Source organism: Bacillus rossius, chromosome 6, assembly GCF_032445375.1.
Source record: "Bacillus rossius redtenbacheri isolate Brsri chromosome 6, Brsri_v3, whole genome shotgun sequence".
Classification (NCBI taxonomy): Eukaryota; Metazoa; Arthropoda; class Insecta; order Phasmatodea; family Bacillidae; genus Bacillus; species Bacillus rossius.
Genome location: NC_086334.1, coordinates 33,233,837 through 33,259,525, shown reverse-complemented (window position 1 = coordinate 33,259,525; position 25,689 = coordinate 33,233,837). Strand labels below are relative to the sequence as shown.

At 38.8% G+C, this 25,689-nt stretch overlaps 1 protein-coding gene across 2 annotated transcripts in view; it reads left to right on the top strand.

Annotated features, from left to right (window-relative positions):
* LOC134533534 (uncharacterized) overlaps positions 1 to 25,689 on the top strand; it is a 62,889-nt gene that overhangs the window by 15,987 nt on the left and 21,213 nt on the right. The window contains exon 2 of one of the 2 annotated variants that reach the window (XM_063371064.1): positions 23,927 to 24,061. In XM_063371064.1, coding sequence (XP_063227134.1) covers positions 23,927 to 24,061 — 135 coding nt within the window. Of the gene's footprint in view, positions 1 to 23,926; positions 24,101 to 25,689 lie in introns of both variants that reach the window. The other variant, XM_063371063.1, reaches the window with a different exon arrangement.

Sequence of the window (25,689 nt, the reverse complement as noted above, 5' to 3'; positions counted from 1 at the left end):
AAAATTTTGCTAAGATAGGTATTTTTTTTGGCAACAAAGTTAAGTTCTCCCCAATAATCGTCCAATTTTTTTTTCTCGGGAGGTAGGTTTAAGCACGTCTACGTGATCGTATCTATATTTAAAAAAAAATTGAGCAAGTCTTTCAGTACTAGCCAGTGTGATGTGTAAACACACACACACACACACACACACACACACACATATATATATATATATATATATATATATATATATATATATATATGTGTGTGTGTGTGTGTGTGTGTGTGTGTGTGTGTTTACACATCACACTGGCTAGTACTGAAAGACTTGCTCAATTTTTTTTTAAATATAGATACGATCACGTAGACGTGCTTAAACCTACCTCCCGAGAAAAAAAAATTGGACGATTATTGGGGAGAACTTAACTTTGTTGCCAAAAAAAATACCTATCTTAGCAAAATTTTTCTTTATATATATATATATATATAACCTTGGTAGTGAACAATTCATGTGTTCTCATGTTGCAAATAAACTTATAATACGATACGAAACTCGGACACGAAATTTAACGTAAAATTCTTTAATGTAATGCCAAGCGTGATAAATGAACTGATGAATAAAATAGTCGCTTTTCAAATACCAAAATTTCTGGACGCGAATCACACACATACTTTCTGCGCCCGCCGCTAGAATTCGCTGCCTGAATCGTAAACTTTGATGCCACCATCAACCGCAGATAACAATTAGCAGGACGAAACAACAGGAAATTTAAAACTATTAAGAATGGCTGCGATAAAGCCCCGGCCAGATTTTCGACAAGAAAATTTATTAAAATACTGTCCATTTTGTTCAAAATTCACTAAACAGTTAATATTACAAAATTTCTGCACACGTTAGAAGGTATACTTCTATGACATTACTAAAATATTAACCTGAAACGTTTTCAAACATGTATTATAACACTAAGTGTATGTTTGTATATTTGGTTTTTCTTAAACGACTAAAATCAGTCTGTAAATACTGCCTTATTGAGCTATTCAACATTATTATATTATAATGTTATTAGAGTGACGATATTTGAACATCTTACCTTGAGGTTTCCAAGCGCGCTCTACAGCTGTTTTAGTAAGCCTCTTGGTAATTAAGAAGAATATGTTTTATAATGATTGTAATACTGGTTTTCTTAAATTACTTTTAACTATGACAATTTTAGTTTACGAAATATGTTCCAGGATAGTTTCACTATCATAAAGTTTAATTTGGCTCACCAATACGTATGATGTGTCGCCTAATGTTTACGAAAGTGACTATATACGGGTTAATGTTGCTACACGTGAGTCCACCATCTTTGTGACACGTTTCCGTACATCGACTTGCATTCCATTTTCACGAAATTTCTCCTACCAAATACCGTATGCTGAGAGCTAAGAGTCAAAACTTTGGTTAGTTTAAGTTAGCGACGTTGACTATACCTACTCTTTAATTATACACGAACAATGTTTCTCGTAAAGTTGCACGAGCGAACGGTGAGCTTGTGGCCAGGTCTCTAGCCAAAATACGATTTTGCCTTTGAAACCCGTTTTTATTTATAAAAAAGGTGTTTATCTTTGTTTAATTATTTAAATATCTTTTTTAATATCTAAATGTCGTTATATTTAAATTGTTAGTTTAGTTTTTTTAATTAAAAGTTATTTATCTTAACCTATTTAATTATTTCTTGTTGTTTTTAATTCTATTGTATTGCTGGGGAGTTGCGCGGATGTGCCAATTCAATTTCCTCGTGTAGAGAGTTTACGTGACAGATGTATATTCCGACCTTGCGGCCGGCATATTTTTTACGTTCCCCTCCCAATATGCGCCCTTGAAGGGTAGTGTGGGAGTAACTTCCAGTTCAGTTTAAAATCATTCCAGAGCTTTTATAGTACAGAACTGTTAGGGATCGCTCCCTGTTGTTGATTGTGAGGGTATTAGAGCTTTTGGAGACGACCGTGGCTGGGGTCCCAAACCAGCATAGACGCCCCCTCAAACCCCTCTACCACACTCAGCTAACCAGACAGTTAGCTGTGTCCTGTGCCCTAAGACTTTTTCAGCACTTCTGGCGCCTTCCCCAATCTCCCACATCACACTGGGACCCCTCAAAACACCCAGTGAACCCGTGGTCCGGTGGAGGCCTTTCCAACATCTATTAGCTATCCAGGCTAGTGCCGGAGCTGTGTCGTCGCTCACAACGTCGACTCCGCATCGGGCTAGGGAACCCTTCAAGCCTGCTCCAAGCGATCGAAGCACCCCTACTAAGTACGAGTCCTACCAAATCAGAATCCAGGGCCTTGTAGGAAACCTCAGCGGGACTCCGTTCAATATTTCATGGATTCTTCCCGTACTACTACCAACTTGGCGTTGATTCGGCAGACTGTTCGCCAGCTGCTAACCGACTGCCACTCTTCAGAGTTACTCCACAGGATGTCCTCGTCTCCTCGGACTACCCTCCGACCTGCCGTACCTCGGCCCGGCAGATTTACAGCCGATTAAGGCCCGGAAGTGCCTGAACTCATCCGGCGGAGATTGCAGGAAGCCCTGACTAGAATGACAACCTCGGTGCGTGCGTAGGAGGGCCTCGAGGTTGCCTCAATAACCCCCCCCCCTCCCCGGGCCACTGAACTAGGGGAACGTATCACACCTAGTCGAGATGTTTACAGCTCCTTTTTAAAGCCCGGGTGCACCCGAACACAGTAGCGTCTTTCAAGGTCCTTCCAATTACCATAGGCCTGATCTTATTCTCTATGGAGCCCTTTGGGGCCGAGACGCCGGGGATTGGCAGTAGAACCCCCCAGAAAGGTTTCAATCGCATCTGCTGTTGCCCGAAGATTCAGCCAATCCACCATTTCTGGTCCCATACATGCAATTGAGGATGTACTGCGGCAGGGTTACTCCCGGTATTGTCCTCTTCAGTTAAGGCGATGCTATGACCAGAGGTTGAGGCTACCCATCCCAACATGGTCACCACGATTCGCCCCCAACAGCGGTGTCCACGTGGAGGCAGAGGATTGCCACTTGGTGCGGAGAGGCTATATATTCGCATCCTTGCACCCATTCCGTGAACCTGTTGGATCATGTCTCTGATACTAGAGCCGGCAACAGCTCCGACACCTCAAGGGACAATCGCCTTAACCGCAGGGTCAGGTCCACTCCCGCCAGTTTACGTGACAGTTGGCAATAGGAAGTGTCAGTTGGCTGCCCTGTAAACAAGACGTTGCGTTGGCTGGAGTGTGTGGCGAGGTAAGCCTTCTTTTCACAGACGAGAGAGCCAAAACCCGAAGTTCCCCGAAGTTCATGTTTTTTTCCGTACCTTTAATGTAGCTATCCTAACCAAAGCAACCGTCCATAATGTTTTAAAGTATTTATAATGCAGCTAACCTAACCTAATTGACCATTAGTATCCTTTTATCAACACCGCCATATTTATTTACAATGAACAAAAAAAAAACGAAGATGCACGATCGGGAGTTTGGCTCTCTCGTCTGTGAAAAGAAAGCTTCCCGAGTCGAGGCGAGACCTTGTTATAGCGCCTTGCGCGCGGAGAGTAAAATTGACCCGCAACTGTTGGAGTGAACAGGTCATGCCCGGGCGCGGTGCAGAACTTTTCACGAGACTTTGAATTTAACACGATGAGCCTTGAGCACGTTTGTTCGGCTTTCGGGGACAGGCCAAACATATTTATTAAAATTCACGAATAAATTTAAATACCTTGTTTGAAATTAGCTACGAGTGTTTCTGCTGCAGCGACGAGATAAATTGTGAGTACAGCTATTCTGATTGCAGATGGTGTTGTTCTGGATAAACTAGACTTTTTTGCTACGTGACTTTGTGGTGGGCCGGAATCTCCGTTACCGTTTTGCGTGTACCTCAATGGGCGAACATAAACTATTGACTTAAACATGAAATATTTGCGCACTCCTCCAGCACATTGTATAGGACTTTGGTATATGAACTTTTGTAGTAAATTTAATTTGGTGTATTTTTTAATGTTAATTTTTATTAAATGCAGTCATATATTTGGATATTTATAAGAAACTACCGGCAGTTTAGGAATAATCATTTTATTAGATGTTTATACAGATATTGTTACGTAATTTAATATTTTTCAAAAAAAATCATTTTTAGATAAACAATTTTTTTTAATATTTGAGTGTTATACATTTTCGCGCTTATTCTAGTAACCAAAGCTTGCGGGTTACAATTAAATATTTTGGACTCTATATTTTATTTCGTGTTTGTATGAAAACCAAGCCTTTTCGTAAAATATTGCGTCAAATAAAACAGAGCTATTATGATTAATAAAATGGTTTTTGATTCTATCAAATGCCCACTTTGACAGCGTAATGTATTTTCTCTGCCTTTTAAGGATTTGCTTTTTACATTATTTTTCTCAACACTCGGGCTTGGTTCATGCGCGTATTTTTGGTATTGGGTTGGAGTTTTGTTTTAAATTCTACTTCAATAAAACCAGTCGGGTGTTGAGTTTGTGTTATCTAACAGGTGCAGAGGGTAGGTATCACAAGCTTCGGCTATGTTCAGAAATGTTCGGACGTCTGACTGAATTTAAATTAATATAAGGACTTCCTCCGCAACTGGGCTGTAAATCAGTCGGCCCCGGAACAATAGCTTTAGCCAGCAAGGGGGTGAGGTTATCTGTATGTACTCCTCCCTCGGCGCTAAAATTCTGGCCGATAGAAAATGAATCGACTGCGGCTTAACGCCTCGTCAACATATTGATTGTTGGAAACGATGAGAGGTGATGACATAATAAGGGATGGTACCACGAGAATTTCCAACGGGGCCATGTTTCCCACGCCGCGCCGGGAATAGAACCCGGACGGGTGGCGGGTGTCTGACAACCGCCCTCCGTGGGTCCCTCGATGTCCGACACGGATACGCTTCTAGCATAGTCATGCTTTAAGGGCCGGACTACACCCACCTGCGCGAAACAGTGTGAGTCAGCATTCGTGGAGTGGTGCGGTTATCATGACGTGCACCAGTGAGAAACTATTCTTATTTCCTCCTGGCGCGGCGTCAGATTGGAACAAGATACCAACACCTGAGAGAAATATCATTTATGCTTGGCCAAACTGAAAAAAAAAAATTAATGGCCCAAAATGAAATTTAAAGCAAACAATTAAAAAAAAGAACTGGAATAATCCCCCTTTAAAAATTATATTTTTCGTGTTTAACTGCTTAGCTCTCGGTATACGGCATTTGGTGGGAGTAAAGTCGCATGGAACAGAAGTATGTAACCACGGTTCACAGTGCTGCCAACTGTGGCGGACGGCGAGAACCAAAGTTCACAAAGCCAAAGGAAAACTTTAAAGTATTAACTGTCAATGAATTTTAACAAGATGGGCAGTAATTTAATACAATTCCTCGTCGAAAATCAGGTCCAAAGCCGGTATTTAAGTGTTGTATTTTTCAAGTCTTTTTCGCTTTTTATCTGAGCCGTTTCATTATACAGTTAAATTTTTGGTCTTCTAATCAAAGGATTCACTAGTCAGCGTAGCTGCCCCGACGGCGATTTCTAGCGGTTGGTGAAGAAATTACGTATGTATTTTCTTGGTATAATTTTCAAGACTTCTACGTTATATTTCGTGTCCGAGGTTAGATGTTACACATCTCTAGCGCATATGAAAGGAATCGCTCACATTTATTTTTTGACGTGACAACGTCTAATAAATCGATGAACGCCGGCTGCACGCACGAAAAAGTGTTCCGTTATGCACATTGTTCCGTTACGCTGTGTCCCGTTACGCTCATTGTTCCGTTACGCTGTGTTCCGTTACGCTGTCGGCGAGTGCAGTAATAATAGGTTATGTTACAATTGACTAAAAAATTATGGTGATTCATATAATTGATGATATATATTTGATTACAATTTATTTATATGATAATTTGTTCATAATTATATTTAAACTTTATAGTTAAACGCCAGTTTATAAAATTAATTACAAGTCATCTACACGTGAACTGTTTCGTCGATTGTTTATAAAGTGTAAAATTTCGGCAATAAAGGTTAATAATTATTATTCTTGCATTTTAAAAATCTGATTACTAGTATAATTTCAAGTATTTATTCTTTTATTATTAAAATAAAAATGATTCAATTTTATTTATAAAAGTATGCAATAATTTCATCAATGTTTTGTTATGACGTTGTCACGTTAAACTATCGTCCGTGAACCGACTTTACAGACAACCAATTGTTTCTAGCAGACGAATTTTAAAAGAAAATAATTTTTTTTTGCCGCTGATTTCCGTGGAATGGAATCGTGAACACGCCGCGGCCTCGGGTGACTGCGTCGCGTCACGCGGCGGTCCCGAGTGCGCCTGTCGTCGGGGAGACGACTCTGTCCCCGGGCACGAACAAGGGCGTCGCTCAGCCGGGGGGAGGCGCAGCTACTGTCTGCCCTTTCAGCTCGGATCCAGACGACGCCATTGTGGCGGTGCGCGCAACCGACAACACTGTTCCGCGCCGATCCCGGCGGCAATTCATGAGCTGACGCATTTAGGTGACGCAATATTGCAACGAGGCCCGAGACGCAACACGTGAAATAACAACGTTCTCGAAACACCCGTTCATAAAATAACGCGAAGCTTCAAAAAAAAAAAAAAAACACGAGCATTTTCCAAACAACTTCTAGTGTTTGAAATGAAGTGTTCCAAAACATTTTTAAATACTTTGACGGAACTTTTAAAGACGTTGCTGCGATTTTAAATCACTCATAAATTTTTTTTTTACTTCTATGACTGTCGTACACTGAAGGAAAAGACGCTTTTAAACCACATAATTGAGAATTTGGTACGTTTTCGTGAAGAAAAAAAAATTGTTATGAAAAGTAGCCCGATGAAGAATTTTTCTTTCTAAAATTTTTTTTTTTTCAAGCTGTAGGGTTGATGATGTCTTGCGACTTGCGTGTTTCATAAACTGCCTTAGTTTTCTTTCGTTTGTTACACGTTGCATTCTTACGGTCTTGCGTTTCTTGCGAAGGTTATAACTCTGTTGACTGTTGCAATTGGAAGGGAGGGTAGTCAAATCGGTTAAATAGCCCGCGTCTAGCTTTGCACCAGTACACATCGTAATGCTTGTTCACTATATAGGTCAGTTGGATGATTACATAGAGCTCTTCAACAAAATAGTAACAGTGTCCATTCTTTGTTGTTTGAATAAAAAATACCTGAAACGGCGTTATAATGATATTTTTAATATTGATTTATTATAAAGAATGCTGTCAATCACCTATCACAAAAAAAATATATATGCAGCCGGCCTTCCAAGACTTTGCGAGACAACAGGTTTCCTTTCTAGAACATCTCACTGGTCTCACTAGTATAAGAGACCTGTAATATTGCAACTTGCTGTCTTGTAAGCAAGGGCGCAAGGGATTCTGTAGTGGAGTGGGGGGCAGAGAGTGGGTTTTAACCAACACGAGTCATTTCTGGATGTGATGTTTGTCGTTGAATAGGCTACTACCCATATTTAGGCCTATTGATTATGTACAATAAATAGAAAAATATAAAATATACAGAAAGATTTTCATAAAACATAGTTCTGAAGTTTACGTTTAAGCCCTGTTTCACAGTCGCGATTCTGCAAGCGCAAGTGGACCTCCCAAGTGAGGTGCTTCTTAATTCCAAGAGGCCTCACTGCCCCGGGATGTATGCCCATGCTTGCAACCATGTGTATGAAGGGCTCAACTTATACAGCCAGCACATGAGGTTGTACATATGTCTGTACATATAAGAAATTATACATTACCCTTGCAATTTTACGTTAAGTTTTTGAGACATTTTGGCCGACACTCCGTGGCAGCATTCAACATGGTCCCCATATTACAGAAAATGTTTAAGATTCATACATAGTTAAAAAAAATATTCACCTACAATTTTTCGAAGAACTTTGGTTACAAAACATACAGTGATCTTCGTAAAATTTACGGACGCTGTTTTCACTTACTATGAACAAGAATCCATTCGAAATACGTCGTAGTTTCTACGAAGATTCAGTTGCTTTGAAATTACTTGTTTAGAACTCCGTTAAAAGTTCCGTCAGTTTACTGTAGTTTCTAACAGTGTACAATAAATGTAACGTCCTGTGACGTCGCAGGAATGTTTCCGAGACGCCGCGCCAGCATCCAGCGCGCAGTAGCGTGTCCGACCACGACCGAGCGATGCGAAGTAATTGCACCTGCATTACGGTGATTAGACGTCGCCGCGATATGGCTGGGTTTGTCGGGACAGCGAAGGAGTGACGAGAAGGGGGGGGGGGGGGGGGGCTGGCAGGTAAGCGGCCCCGCTACAAATTACGAATGCTGATTAATCCCGGACGCGCGAACCAGACCCCGGGGCAACGCCCGGTTGGGGTAAAAAAAAAAAAAAGAAATTGCGTTGCCATCACATCCCGCTGACCTCTACCCCTCCTCCCCCCCTACCCACCACCCTAGTGCGGGCAGCGACGCGGACGCGGCGAAGAAGCGCCCGTGGTCACGTGGTGTGTCCGCGGGCGACGGTCGCAATTAACGTTTCGATTACCGTCCGTGGACGTCCTGCGCCGACTCTTGCGTGGCACGGGGGCCGAGGTCACGGGCGTGCGCGCTTGGCTTGTCTGGTTGCTCTGGCCCATCCCACCCGTGCCCCGTGTCTCCCTTCTGGCCATTAAAAAAAAATATGAGCACCTTTTATTTTTTTAGGAGACATCACACGCCGTCTAATTTTCATACAAATTAAAAATATATGTACGTAAATGTAATTTTATTTTTCATTTTTACGTTTTATAATTATTGTTGCTAGGCACTAAAATTGACATGCCTGCAAAACACATGGAAAAACATAATTCTGTTAGTTTTAATTTGGGGGGGGGGGATGGTGTTATTAACTCCCCCCTTTCCCCGCTGAGTGCGCCTTTGGCGCCTTCATTGCGGCACGCCTGCAGCTGCAGATGGCCGGATGGTCCGAGCACACGACTCCCAGCCGTGGCGATACCTGGGTTCGATCCTGTGCAGGCGAGGGACAAGCTCGGATCCACCGCACGGATCCTACAATGTCACGGAAACCGAGACGATCTCCCGGAACATTTCACAATCACGTCTGCTGCTTCCACAGTGCATGGGCACGTTACAAATGGCAACCAATTGAGGTTTCATTACAAAATTACAAAATATAAATTTAATAATAATAAATATTATGCTTCGAAATCATAGCATGGGCATAATTTACATAGATAATAAAAAAACAACAATCTAATAATAGAATACTAGTTGTACTTGAAACAATTTTAAACTTATTTATAACATAAACGAACATGGCTACCACAGCAGCCAATTACTCGGGTTCTATTGGTTGCACGCAGCAACGTAAACGGAAGAGCTGGGCATTGCAGAGTTAAACCGTACGGGTCCGTCACCGACTGCGGGATATTGTAGAAACTCTTGTTTCCGCGCCGAGCGAAGATCATTGGGAACTTAGACTCGAGAGTCGGTTCATAGCAATGGGCTCGGATCGACACAGCGCAAGTAGACAATGGCCGGAACTCTCGCGGACTTTATGCAAGTTAATTATTTTAACCAGACGTAAACATTAGAGTATCTTTTTAACAATTTCAGATCATATACAATATACGTATCAAAAATGTTTCTTATTCGAGTGTTACAACCTCCTCCCGCGAGATACCCATACTTGAAATGATATAAATGTTTTATTGATTTTAGTTCAATGTTTTAATATAATTCGTCATACTTACTTTCCCTATTAAATAGAAGCGCTTTTTTAGTCAAGACCTGAACATATTTCCGACTGATTTGTTTTGTATTAAATTTTTAATTCCAGTATGTATTTCCAATCGTTATTAAAATTTAAAGATGAGGCAGCCCCTCTATTTGTGCTGCTACCTTGCGCAATCGCTTCAATAATTTGTTCGACGTGTAGCAATCGATTTAGCAACACATATATCGTCCAAGCCCACCATTAGAAATGCACCTAACATTTCTTCGACGCTGCTGCTAACCTGTTGGTGCGGATTGGAAATGTATGAGTTCAAACGAATGAAAATTGTGTAATCCCAGTTATGTGTTGGTGTTTAGAGGAATAATCCTTGGACCACTTTGTGGGACTCCCAAAACATTGGCTGAAGGTTAGCGTTGCATTGTAAAAACAGTTTCAAAGGACTCTGTACGCGACGGAAATTATTGTTCAATCTGATTAACCTTAATTAGGCGTGGTCAAGCACCATTTCCTCAGTTTTATTGGCTGTTGCTAAGGCGATGGTGGGTTGGATTTGACTAACTACTTCACAGCGTGCCATCCCATGACAACTTCTCATCTTTCTCTAACGGCAATATTGCGCGAGGACTCACCATGTCTTGCTATTAACTGCTACACTACAAGTCCTTTGTTGCTCAGTTCTGAGCGTGGTGACACCCACTGTCTTGACAAATATTCATGGGGTGGGAAAATCCAGTTAGTTTTTTTTTTCTTTTAGTTCTGCGATGACAGTGACCATTTGTACTCTTTGAACTAAAATTTTATATTAGCATAGTTATCATACATTTCCGCACATTTTTAATTACTTTAAATGAATGTATGTTCAAGTTCGATCATTGTTGTAAATTATCTTGGATAAATATGTGCGAAGCCGTTGAAAAAAATGAAATACAATCTGATCCCAACATTAAAATAACACGATTTGATAATTTGTATTTTTATTTTACCCGGGATTTATTCCCCATGTGTTCTGTTTGTAGCTCTCTAGGTACACATTCCTTCCTTTTGATGTCTCATAATAGCCTCTACTCTGCAGATACAAACGTATGTAAATTGTTTATCAATAACAAAGTAATATTTACAGAAGCGCGATGCGCGAAAAAAATCTAAAAATAAGCTAAGCTTTGTCGGTATTCAGATGTTCGTGGAATCGAGTTCTTCTGTTTGGACTTTCGCTGAAAAAAATAATTTTATATATATATATATGATTTGCTTCTTGCAAAATTCAGCATTACATCAACGAATTCAGTCTGAAAATTTTTCCAAAGTTAGTAACTGAAACGTTACTAATGGATTTCTGTACCCTTAAATTTTAAATAATTTGTTTTAGTTTTGTTTTGAATTAATTCCCAATTTTTTTGACTAGTATAGATTTTCGATATGATGGCTTAATTGTTTTTTTCCCCTTAAAATTAGTTAATTTATATAATTCGTTATTTAGAGTACTGGTCGCTGCCGGTCGGCTTGAACAATGTCGTGTGAGATATGTTCATTGTGGCGACTGGTAATACATGTGTGACATTATATTACAGAATTAAAAGGTTTTAATGGAGTAGAAGGGAGCTAAAATTATACATGTGTATGTGTCTGCAAATATATGATGTAATTGAAATGAATTCAGATATGTTTATGGTTTACTGGATTGGGTAAGGAAAAATAAGGATGTGAATGTGTGGAAGGAAAAAAAGGGGGGGGGGGGTGGAGTGATTTAAGCTGGAGTTGACCGTGTATCATTTAACATGTTTTTCCTGTACAACTCAATGTGTAAATACCTATTTACAAAAAAAGGCTGTAGTGATCACCATTGATCTTCCACTAGATATTTCAGTAAATTTACGGACTTAACAGTGAAAATGTACCTCAAATAGACGAATTATTCGCAGTTTTTTTTATTACGAAATCTTCGTGGAAACTATGCCAGCTTACCTATTTGCATAGTTCTGTTCTTTTGTGACCAGGGTAAGCATGCGTGTGCAGAATAAAAGCGTTTTTAAAGGTTTGATTCACACTCCAACACGATTCTTGCTAGTTCATGTTGATGCACAATCAGTACATGTACGAATATATTCGTAAGTTTACGAAGATCCCTGGGTAATTTGTAACCATTTTTCTTCGTAAATTCAAGGAGAACGCTTTCGTGGGCGCACGTACAGTGTACAGAGCTTCAGGAAAAATAACTACGCGATTTGAAAACTGCTCGCGACACCAGAGTGGCGTCTGATTACGAAAATCACTCAAAAATACGCTGAGTTAGGATTAGAAGTTCCTGTTCCCAATTTCGTTTTTAAATTGAATTTTTAGAAGAGTTTTAAAATGGCTAAAAATCGCGGTTTCAGAATATTTTTTAGGCATGAAACATTCTGTGCAGATATTTGAAAGCATTCTAGAAAGTTGTATTGTACCTTCATCTTCATTTATCCGCCATATACTATGACTGTCGCTCAAATCTCGGCCATTCCAGAGGAGCCACCGCGCTAAGAAGCACCAGCGAGCGTCGCATTTATCATCCCGCCTCACGTAAAACCCTCACACACACACACAGATCTCTCTGATTAGGCAGGTCCCTTAAAGTATGTTCGAACAGCTCCATGCGTCCCATCATGGAATGGTACACTCGAATGTGTCACACGTGTTTGCTCGATGATCCCTGACGCAAGCTGCCAAGATCCTTGATGCTAGCTCGGCTTGTTTGCAACTTCCCACCGGGGAAACTTTTAAATTTATCTCGGCGTTCGATTTGTTGCGAAGACTGGCCTGGGAGCGCAATAGCACAGTCACTGCACTGCACACTGATCTCTGTCAACAAGTTCTTGTTTGGAATCGTCCAGATCCTGAAGAAGAAATCTTTCCAATGCGGTATCAAATAGTAAGGACGTGTGCCCTTTACAGAAGGTTCATTGAATTTGAAGGATGTATTCGGTGAGGAACCAGCCGCGAAAGGATGTCCGAATTCCTTCGATGCTGACACAAAAAAAATTAAATACTTTTCCGGAAGTCAAATTTTTTTTGTATACAAGTTTTTCAAACAGTTGTCTTTTTATAGCCATTTTAGTTAATCATTGGACATGAAAAGTTTAACATATTAGGGTACAGACAGCATTTAGCTGACTAAGCAACATATCATTATTACATTTTTATAAAAGACAGCGCCACAAGTCCCTCAAAGACCACAATGATGCATGAAGGCCCATTCTACCACGACACGGAAAACGGAGAGGGATCTCCCGGAACATAGTTTCTACGGTAGCACGCAGACGGAGACGGACCCGCACGGATTAGCTCCGCAACGTGTGTTTGTTCTAAATACGTTAAAAATTGTTCCGAGTACAAAAATAGTATTATAATATTTTCGTTTATTTTTGTTATTTATAAAAATTCTGCCCGTGCTATCATCTCAAATTATATATATATTTTTTAATTTAATTAATATTTCGTAACCTTGAAATGCATTCTCATTGGGTGCCATTTGTTACATCTCCGTGCAATGTGGAAGCAGCAGACGTGATAGTGGAATGTTCCTGGAGATCCGTCTCTATTTACGTGATCCGTTTCAGTTTCCGTGGCATTTAATGACGGGCCTGAAAGGACGCGAGCGACTCGAAAGGCTTCATCAGCGATTCTGTTCGGAAGGAAAACATAAATAGCTGACATGATTTAAAGCCTCCATAACACGATGGCAGTTTCCATGGAAGGTCTTCCGTGGCAGGCAAGTATGGATGGTTCTGTGGAAGAATTGGCGGAGCGCTGGCCGTTTTCATGGCAGTTTTGGTAATCGCCCGTGTTCGAATTTCTGTGGAAGTTTTCGTAGACGGTGGAAATATTTTCAATTCAGATTAAAGTGGTGGGTGCCCCTAGTGTTAAAAACAGTAATTATTTTGGAGGAATAGAAGTTTTCTTGATTATTGATTTTAAATGTGGTGAACATGTCTGTTAAAGCAGTTACAGCATTATGCGACAATTATGAGAAACATCCATGTTTATACAATACAAAAAGCATTAAGTATAACAAAATAATTCCCAAGATGAAATGAAGATTGACGTAACCAGTAGTCAGTTTGAAGATAAAGTACAGTGTTTGTAGCAGCATCTTGCACAACAAGAACAGCGACTTACACGACAGGAGCAACAGCTAGCCGAACATGAAAACAACTCATGCAGCCTAAACAGGTTACAGAACGACGCGGCGTGAAGAATGCTGTAACTAAGGAGCGCTGTTGGATGATTAAGGAAGCGACAGCTGCTGCAAACTGAGAGTCCGAAGAAGTGAAGGCCAATGGCCACCCAAAATTCCAGCCAGTGGGGAGAGTAAATTGTGGACTTAATAAAATATTTATCATTTTGAGGACAAGAAAGTTAAATTGTTAACTATCAGTGTACATATTAGTAAATAAATAAAATTGTATTCAATTAATTGGGCTATTTTTTTCCTACCTGTCTCTCCCACTTGTGACATTACAGTTGTAATCATTCTCAAAAATAATCTCAAACAATGACTTCCTAGGGGAACCTATCAATAGAAACCAAGCACTGTTAACTTCATGTTCTGAATTATTTTTTTTAAATATCCTCAAACGAAGCCAAATGAGCAATATTGATGTAAAAAACAATTAGCCTATAAATAGTATAATATAATTCCGGTGTCTCTATACGGTTGAACCGGGACGGCTGCAAGTTTATACTCGGTGATTCCTTCCAAAGCTTAGATTTTGGTAAATTTACTTACTGCATTAGACCTGCATGGTGCATTCTTAAGAAAAGCGGTCGGAAGAATATTCAGCCAAAAACCGCTGCGAAAGTATTAGCCGCAGCGACAGAAACGCACAGTGTGGTACCGGCCGTAGATGAAACAAAAGAAGAAAGGGATGACTGAGAAGCCGGAGACTAATTTGAGGCGGGGGCTAATCCGTTATTAAAAGTAAAGACTTAATACCGACCCAGGTTATGCTGACGTAGCGCGCCTCTGTCAGGAAGTGTCCCGCGTGTTCACAAAGGCGCGGTGTGAAATAAGCCTACACGTCGGCGTCGGCGTGAATAGATTCGCTAAGGAATTTCAAACAAAAAGAATATTCGAATTTTACGAGTAGTGTCGTCATCCTCAGTGACATTTGGCACATGGCACCTCGGTATTAAATATTCACTTAGTTGAAAATTTGCCTAATTGTAAATTTTGTAATTTTTATTAAATAAATGTAATTTTTATTAAATAAAAAATTTAATGACATATATATACTTTTTTTTATAATTAGCTGCCTAATTTCCATTTTTTAAATTCTTCTTATGTACCAAACCTAAAGATAAAAGTAAATGGATTACATGACAGAAACCTTCCAGGTGCTGCTGCATACGCCACAACATTTAATTTTATATAAGATAAATTTATATAACTTTATTTTAAGTAAAAATTAGTTATATAAATTACTTTTTTATTTCAAGATTATAACGTATCTCAAAAGGTGTTCAAATAGATTAAATGTTCCGTGATTACTAACCATGTATCCGATAGGATTTAACATCGGCCAAATTTCAAGAACCATCCGAATTTTCTTAAATATTTAATTCAAACCGGCATATCTGAGAAATACATTAACCTAACATTGACAAACTTGCTTTTCAGAATTTTTTTTTTTTTAATTGTAAGAAAAACCATAAAACTTTAATTTATTCTAATTAAAGGCATAATATTTCTCACGTTGTTTGATTCTAATTTTTGATGAATTACAAAAAAAAAAAAAAAAGCTGTTAAAACTTAATTTTATTTTGTAAACAGAAGCCTAAACACCAGTTTCTAACTTCAAAATGAAAAACTTCCATAAAAATTTTCATCCCCTATTTAATCCTCATAGGGGATGAATTTTCAAAATTGCTTTCTTAGTGCTCACCTATGTTGAATAAGGAGCTCCTATGCTAAATAACGTGCTTCTAGACCCAACGGTTTAAGCTATGCGCTCGCTGTCTTTCATTCAGTAGAGTTTTATTAGATTGATTAAACAATGACTATAAAGAGTGTAGATTAAATAATGTAATGTAGCGAGGCCCCAAACCATTTCAACATTTGGTCATAGTTGAACCTGACAACTCGCTCAGTTCTCTTGCCACAGTCTCTGAGAGTTCCGTGTGTACATTAAAACGTTACAACTTCTCTTATTTAGCGATTCATTTCAAACTCACACATGTTATGTGAAAAGTAAAATTTTAAAATAAAATTACCTTTGGTTTTTTAAGTTTAGTTAATATAATTTAAAGAGAAGATATAAGATGCGTGTTATCTAAATTATTTGTTGTTTAACCATAGTAAAATTGAGCTATATTGCGCAGTGGACTGGACTTGTGAGGAATTGATTTCAAACCGCTGACCAGCCATTGTGGTATCGGTTTAACATGGATTTCAGAAGCCACTCCCGGATAATGCTGTGATGTTTCTTGTCAAAGGCCGTTCTTAACCCCTCCCATTACATCGCTAATCAGTGGCGTGTGTTCACGTCTCCAATGATCTTGCTGTTTGCGGGATATATACCCCAAATAAAACAAAAAAAAAACTTGAATAAAAAAATTTAACATTTTTGGGGACCAGAGTTAAGTGGGATGGATGGTAATCGAAAGACGCCATAGCAATGGCGTATGTCCAAAAACTTACATCAAGTCACGCCATATTGGTTTCAACAGTTTTAGTGGCAGATATATTTTCAAGGCAACGTAATAATGCTGTTTTCATGACGATATCAGTGAATATTTTATAAACTCTAGCTTTATCTCCAAAATTATGTAAATGAAATGGGTGTTCTGAAATATTTGGAGGGTTTTGTTCAGAATGAAAGTACAAATAATGACAGTCGACACTAAGTAGGTACTAATGTTGTTGAATGTGCGTAGTTACACAATTAATTAATTTACGAGTCATAAAATAGTGAAAGTATTATCGATTAATATTGAACAATTTCCTTCGTTAAGGTGGAGATAACATAGCAATAAGATTTTTCAAAGACCATGTTATGATGTTTTGATATTATTATTAGGTTTCATTCTCGTAAATAAATTAAATAATAAACGCCAATGGCTTCATAGCGGAAACTATTTGTAGCAACCTGCCACCTTTAACTTCAGGCATTCCACTAATTTGTATACTATGCTTGAACAAATAAATTAGTCAAATTTAAAAATTTGAAAATAGAAAATTGTTATGCTCTAAGAACTGTTGAGACATAGATGGCATCTTTCAATTCCTACACCTCCCCCATAATAATAAAAAAAGTGAATTTTCAGCCATGAATAACTAGTCTTCATTTAATGAAACATTTTCTCAAGAATATTAAATCGAATTAAGTACATGGCTTTATGGAAGAAAAGATATTTATAAAAATAAGTCATGTCATTAGGTTTGTTACGTGATGGTAATAAAGGAAATAATATTTATAAATTTATTTTTAAAAAAATTTATATTGGTGAATTTAATTTTTTTTAAACGATACATTGATACGAATATGTTTATGTATGTTTCTACTGAAAGACGTAAATAGCAAACAGTGTGAGGGATTGTTACGTGTCGGCTGCATCTGTGTAAAACACTTATTTAATTTTCCATTTTATACCCTCTGTACAGTTAACATTTCTAAATAGAAAAGAAAGATAAATCCGCGGAAATAAATCAATATCCGTTCCTCTCACTCCCAATGCGGTATGCCAATTTCCTGTACAGTGAGATGTGTTTGACTGAAATTGATTTTACGAAATATCTGTAGCTTTTAAGTATGGCCAACGTATCGGAAAATAAAATCAGGTGTTATAACTGTAGGCTTTACTGCGCTATATTTAAGAAATAATTTATAACACCATTCAAGCAGTAATCGATGAGATTTGTTTTAAGTTTAAATTTCAGCATTTTTTCAAACTTTCACAGAGTTTTTACTTAAATACTTATTAGCGTACTCATCTGTAAGGATGGTAAAGTAAGTAAGGCTCATCAAGTGGATTATTTTCATCGCGTCTGTTTATTAGAGCAACTTTGTTTCGTATACTTGTATTATATATTTTAAAAGTCAAAATGGCCAGAAATTAAGTTTTGTTTTGAATTTCTAAATTTTGAAGTTGCGTCCAAAAATATATATGCATGTTCCTTCCCTATCAAATAGCAGAGTCCGCATCTCAACAAAGCCCGTCTCCAGCGAAAAAGATGGAAAGTAAGACGTAAAGAGACTTCAAGAACACAAACAGGTATCACTTTAAAACAAAAACCACTTTGTAGGATGAAGATTTTCGTCTGAATAGCATTCACATAATTTGCAGTAACCACAAACAAAACCAATTGTAATTCCTTCCACAGAAGAAATTTCCTACACATTAAATAAGAGACAGCAATGTGACACGGGAGACCTGTTCCATGTAGGTTCATTGTTACATTTCAGTAAAATGGTTTTATTTGGTAAAAACGGATAAAGAAGATTAGTTTCTGAACTTGAGCCCCTCTTCCCCAGATTATGGATCTGCCATTGCGTAGGCTGATTAGAGACTAATTCCTACCTATGTGTTTCAGCAGACCTTACTCTTTTTAACACGTAATTTTGTACTTTCGTAAAAAAAAATACAAAACGTACAGACTTTTCTAGTGACTTAATTCTATGAAATGAAGGAACACAATATCTTAACCATTATTCTTTTTTTCTGCATAATAAACTGTTGGTCAAAATTGTTCTTAAAATAATATAAATAACATTTCTCAACTTGGTGAACTCGGCTGGATAGATGAAAACTCATATAAAAATATAATTTGGTATTTGTGATTTGTTTCAGTTGTTTGCACAAACATGAAATTTTTTGTTGAGTGTGAAGTTTTGTAAATTGTGTAGAAACGTTTTTTAGAACTAGATCTTTTCATTGTCAATTGTTGCGATGAAATTTTATTGCAATATACAAAAATTAAAGAGCATTAATCATGTATTTGTATAATATATCATAAAATGTTACCTTTCACAGTGATGCTAGGTTAGAAATAAGCTGAAGCTCCAGGCTTGTTAGCGAACTGAACGAAGTGCGAAAAGTTGTGTTATATGCTACCTGGGCAACCAAGCACACTTTACAAATCGTTCACATTCAGAAGAACTTTTTTTGCATCCAATAAAAAGTTTTCTTATGTAACTCACCACTTACACAGCAATTGCCATCATCTACTGACGACTGTAAATAGTAACCGTTTTTTTATGTTTTTCAATACAGAAGTAAAATTTGCCACTTCAAAGTCTGTCCATTTAACATCAAATCTGAATGACTTTATTTTAAAACCGAGGTTGTTCCCCCTGAAATAACAATAATTATACTTCTACAATACCTTACAGGTTTCTCGAAATTATTAATTTGAATGCAAATACAACCTGAATATTTAAATCCTGTTAAAACAGATCATTGAGAAATTAATAATCTTCTTTGTTTGAATTACGTTCACTGGAACCTGGAATATAATTAGCACGCAGCCAAACAATAAGAGCCGAGAAATTCAGTTTGCTCGTGTTTGTGAATTATATGAATAGCCTCCTCTAAAAATCGTACGGGAAACTAAATTATTTCCACGTAATTTTTTTTTAAATTGGCACTGTTTAGTAATCGATTGTAATTAAAAAGAATTTAGGTTTTGATATTTTAATGGCAGATTTAATAACCAGCAAACGTTGTTTGATGAGACTCGAGAATAAAACGTAACAAAAAAATTTGAAAGAGGCGCTCATCTCCGGTTATAAATTTTTTTATATGGCATTCCCATCCAGATGGTTATGTATCCCAGTAAAGTGATAGAGAACAAATTGTTAAATTCTTTCTCATTTGAAGTGTTACTTCCTTTTTTACGATCAAGTTAATTTAAACGCGCAACCGTTTCAATGGAAATAGACACGATTTTTATTTTTATATTGAATTATTTGTCTACTGGGAATATTTAGATAGTCTATAAGAGCAGGGGTCTTCAGCATACGACCCGTGGACTACTTGCGACCCAAGGACAAATTATTAATCAGCATTAATTTTACTTTCAACTTCCACTCACTTTAATTAATGCCTCGAGAAAGAACAATTTTCACACTTCCGTAATCATGTTCCGTCCATGGCATCACTTTTCGGGTGCAACATTATTTGAGGACAGCTATTCTCGAAGTTGAAAAATATGTATCAAGTTGACACTAAGGAACCGGTTAATTGATGTCTGTTTGGAAAATTCGCTTCAAATTGCTTTATCAAACTTTAAAAATTAGATATAGCTATATTTTTAAAAAAAACATGTCAACTGTTACTTTAAGATAAATTAAAATATTTTTATTTCCATTTGGTTTCACCTACCTAAACATTCAGTGCAATGTAAGAGGTAACATTTAATTTTTTTTATCTTTTCTGTTTTGATATAATTTTTCTATAGCCTTTTAAGTGACAAAAATGTATTTTATAAACTTTCGTTACAGAATCAGTCGCCGTAATGGCTATGTGTGTGATACGGTGCGGTTTGCAACACTTAAGCTGAGGAAACATTTGCTTTAGAGAATGCACCATATTGTGAGTACACGTCCACCAAGCTTCTCTGCCGCAACTCGCTCTAGTTCATCCCGCAAGGACTTGGACAAAGAGGTCTGCTGCTCAGCCTCTATTTCAACCGCGCGAGCTTACTCGCTGCTCGCATGCCCGCTCGCTTGTGAGCAAACTTGCTCGAAAATGTTTTCGTTTTTCCTCCAGCAAGAACATACAAAGGCTGGTGCACTCTTCTCGCTGCTCTCTCGCCAAGGACATATTTAATTAAATTTTAATTTAAACGTTAAAAAAAAATAGCAACGTACCTGCAAACAAAAATGTAAACGCACTAATGAACTCTTCCGAGCGAGTAAAGCGGCATCTCTTGTAGCATGCAGCACCGCAGCGTCCTATAGTAGTAGGGTCTTTACTCTAGCAAAGTGTCCCTACAAATCTGTAGTAAAATTCCCCTGACTTTTCCCTGACTATTTAATACTTATCAACTTTCTAAATTTTTATGAAAGAACTAAAGAAAATCCAGCTTCCATCAACCCCATGACTGGCCCAGTTAACTTGCATACGGCATTTTATACTGCGTATGACCATGCGCCATCGGAAAAAAAAAAAATAAAAAGCTTTCACAATCTGGGTGATGGCATAGCTTTACTATCACACGCGAATTGTCTTGATTTTATTTTTCAGGATTCCTAAATAAATTCCCTGACTGTCGCTGAGCAGTTCCAGCCTCCCTGACTGTCGCTGAGCAGTTCCAGCCTCCCTGACTGTCCGGAACGCGGCCTCGCTGCCCTGCCTCCAGGGCGCACGCGGCGGCCCCGCGTGACCCGGCTCGCGCCGTAATCGACTGTAATCGACTGTAATCGATGACGCTCGCCGACTCCCTCTTGCCGTCGATTAGCCGGGCGACGACGCGACTCCCCGCCTCGTGGTCCCGCGACCGGCAGGTACGCCGCGCCACCAGGCGCGTGTGAGAGAGGTCGTTCGCCTCGCCCCGAGCGAACGGTGCCGGTGCGACATCGGCTGTCTATAAATGGAATGTCCCAGTTCGATGGTTCATTATAACAGTTTCATTTGGGTCGTTTAAAACAAATCATACGTCGAATTGAAGCTAAACTAACCTAGTTACTCTCACAAATGTTCAGTACGTGCACCTTTAGTTATACGGCACCATCAGCCATCCAACTTAAAAATCCAATTCTTCCCACACTTTTGGTTAATACGTCCGGAGTAATGGAAGCGATAGCCTCTTCAATCCTGTGTCTCAACTCTGACAAATCATTAGGTAGCGGCGGTGACGCAGACACGATCTTTTATAAAGCATCAAAAGAAAGAAATTGCAGGTAAACGTGGAGTCCAGCGAAAAAAGAGCCTTGTCGTCTCGACCATTACGACCAATCCAACGGCTAGGGTATTTGACGTTCAACCACTCTCGTAGCAAGAGATTCCAATGGGGAGGGGCTCCATCCTGTTGCCAAATAAAGTTCACAGGTTTGACCTCCTACTAATTGCGCTCAGGAGTCGCCATTTTGCGCAGGTGGCGCCGCAAGCGAGTAAACCACAAAGCAGTACTCGCGCATGAACTGTACAGTATTGAGACCGAACAAACGACGAGCACGTCATGCCAGAGCCAGCACGACGCGACGTCGAGAAACCTGCGGTCTGGAAGGGAGTGCCAGTGGCACCCTTCCTCCCAGCTGTCCTTGCAGAGCGACGCGTGACGGTCACGTGAAGTTGCCTCCAAACGTGATTGGCAAAACAACATGTATACTACCGGCACTATTTTTTAGAACTGTCCAATTTTGAGATCCTTCGCGGAATTGCCTCAACAATAATGACACTGAGGTAAAAACCCGTTGTACTTACATGACAATAACTAATAACTTACATACCTAATAACTACACCTAATAACTAATAATATTATAAAAAGAGAGTGCGGGTTTTATTTGTAAGAAGTAAACTCGAAAATTACTGAACCAATTTCAAAAATTATTTACCAATTATTCATATTTGCATAAGATTTAGCGATATTTGTAACTAAAACTGGATAAAATGACCAAATTCACTTTTTTGCTTACATTGATTAAACCGTAACAGATAATCTAATCGAGAAAAGCCTGTAACAAGTTCTATTACCTGATAATTACATCAAAAATATCATATTTACTTTTGTATGGATTTCAAAATGTACATAAAGCACGCATGGGTGTCATTCATAAGGCCTATAAATATTTACCTCACAGCACGTGGTGTAAGAGAAAGTTAATTGCAAGTTTATTTTCTAAGTGCTCCGTTAACAATATCCATTTACATAAATAAAACCATGTAGGCCTACTGCTGTTTGCCTGGCATATATTGAAATTCTTCTACCTAGACATAATTTTTTCTTGCATTAGACCTCCACAAAGAGTGATATGGTGCAGTGGTTATACACTAGACTCTCACGTAGAGGACCCGCGATCGAATCCCGCTACAACCATATTTTGTTTTATGGTTTGCATAGATCATTCCAGGCAAATATAACTTTCACCCACTTCTTAACATATTACCTCCGTGGTTCACACTCTGGTATACAACAAGTTAAGTAGCGCTTTAAACTGGCAACTTTGGTGGAAATTTGATTTGTTATCTATCGTTTATGTACTTTAGAAAGCAATTACGAGATACAATTTTCAAATTTAGGCCCGGTTTATTAACTACTCAATAAACATAATACTCAAAGAAGTTTTAAAATTTTGCTTTCAAATACACTTTTTGTCAATTCTACAAGACGCAAAAACGCAACGCAAGCATCGGCTATCTTTCAATTTCTTGCGTGTCGGCTTGCGTTTCCGCCTTCTATATAGATAAAGTGAAGTGTTCCGAAATTGTTTTAAATCTACGAACATAAAGGATATAGAAGGTGTGATATTCTTGTATAGCAAGCATCACGTTTTCACTTTTTTATTAAACTATCGCACAGTAAAAGAAAATGACGCTTTTAAATCTTCACATGGTTAAGTGAAAAACATTATTCATGAAAGAAAGCCCAATGGAGAATAAAAAGTTTTGAACGAGTCTTTCAGTACTCGCCAGAGTTGTTTAACGTGGAACCTCACTAACGAGTAAATTCATGTGTTCTCATGTTGCAAATACACTTGTAACACGAAATTCAGACACTAAATTGAAAGAAGCAATTTTTTTTAAATAATACCAAGCGTGATTAAATTTACGTAAATTGTGTTTTTCAATAAACTTCTGGACGCGAATCACACGTAGTTTCCGCACCCAACAACAAGAATTCGCTGCCGGAGCGGCTAGTTCGACTATCGAATCATTCCATTTGAAACTGTAGAATGAAACGGCTCCGATAAAAGCGTTAAATGACTGAAGGAAAAAAAAACTAAACCACAGCTTTTGAGCTTGATTTTTCGACACGAGGAATTGTATTAAAACACTGCCCATCTTATTAAAATGCATCGAACAATTGATACTATAAAGTTTACTTTTTTGGCCTTGTGAACTTTTTGTTCGCGTCATCCGCCATAGATGGCAGCACCGTGGTTGATGGAATGACTCGGCCAATAAGAGTCGCGCAGTTCGGCGAGGCGTGCGCGTGTGTGTGCGCGGAGGGATACAGGGAGTAGCCGCGAGGGCGTGTTGCAGGCTACGGCGAGGACGGAGAGGACGACTACGGGGAGGAGGAGACGCCTCTAGACGCCCTGATGGACGCGCGGGAGCGGCGCGCCGAGGCGCTGCCCGCGGACGCGGCCGGCGACTCCAGGTGGACGCTGGGGCTCGGTAAGCGTCCGGCCCGGTTCTCGCCCTACCTGAGCGTGGGTGCGTACCGCTGCCAGCCCGCCGACACGCCCTCTCTCTCTCTCACTCTCTCACCCGGGGGAGGAGGAGGCCTGCTGTTCACAGACGACCCGAGCTCACCCCGCGAGTTACCACCCTTCCAGTCCACTCACTGTGTGGGTCGTGCCTGGTGAGAAGCCTAACATGTACATCAAGTTCTGTCCCTGCCCGAACACGCACGAATATTCACCTTCGGCCAACCTCGATATTTGTTTCAATTTTTGCGCAGGAAAAATGAATTCAAATAATTAAAAGTGGTCGGTTAGGTTAGCTACATTAAAACACTTTAAAACAGTATGGACGGTTGGTTAGGTTAGTATAGCTACATTAAAAATAAACAGAGAAATATAAATATATATATAAATAAACCCGAGGTTGGCCGAAGGTGAATATTCGGGCGTGTTCGGGCAGGGACAGAACTTGATGAACATCTTAGGCTTCCCATGCCTGGTGACTGGAGATATTTGCGGGTTCAATCGCCTCTAGGACGGACATTCGCTCACTGGCTGCTGTCTCGTTAGACTCGATACAGCTTTGGTTGAGAGTTTCTTATTGGCCCAGCGTCCTCCAGATGAGTTGTGAGCCAATATAGAGAAGCAGCACAGAGGTATAAATATTTTAAAATCTAGCCTACCGCTAAATGAATCCTTGAAATTTTCCGGTCTCCAGTCATTGTACATTTAAAAAAAACGTATTACAATTCTATAAATTATAACTTGAAATATGAAATTTTAACACTGTAAACATTAAATTAAAAAAATTAATGCATAAATAAATAATATAAAAGTGAGTGAAAGGGTTAAATGCCAGACGTGAGAAAATCTACCCTTCAGGAAGAAAATATTAAATTTTTAAAAAGGTTTCTTGGATAATTTTAATACTTTAACATAAACAACCTTTTACTTTACAATGTGTAGATGCACGATCGCGATTGTTCGGGCGTCTGACTCGGGTCGAGTGAATAGTAGGTTTCTTCTATTTCCTCCACTGGATGTTCTGTGTGTAGACAGTAGACGATACAGGTTCGCGCACCTCACTGAAACTGAAGGCTTTGTTCGCGTGGACTGCAGTTCCTACTTCTGCGACCAAACTGCAGCTGGGCGTCCTTGTCACAGGGAACAGTACAAGCCAGTACAGCCAAAATATTAAACTGGTAGTTTTTAACCACAGCTTCTGCCCCTGGTTGTTACACTTCCACCGTAAATTATTTTTGGTATCATTCTTAAACATGTAATGGGATTTATTAACCTATACTATTATGTACGAAATTATGAAACTTACCTACAAATGTAAAGGAGATAATATATTTGTCTGGTAAACTTCCCATATAAATAAATTTATATGATAATAACTCCCGTTACATGTTTAGGAACATTTACAAAAATATATTTAGAGACCTGCTAACGAGTAGGTTATAAAATGTGCAGATGTTTTTTAATTGAGAATATTATTGTAGGTTTTCAGAATGTCGCTTTTTGACGGGGGTTATGCTGTATAAAATAATGTGGTTTGTAAATAAGCATATATATTTGTAAAAATGCATATATATATATATAAAATTTTAGGGGTTA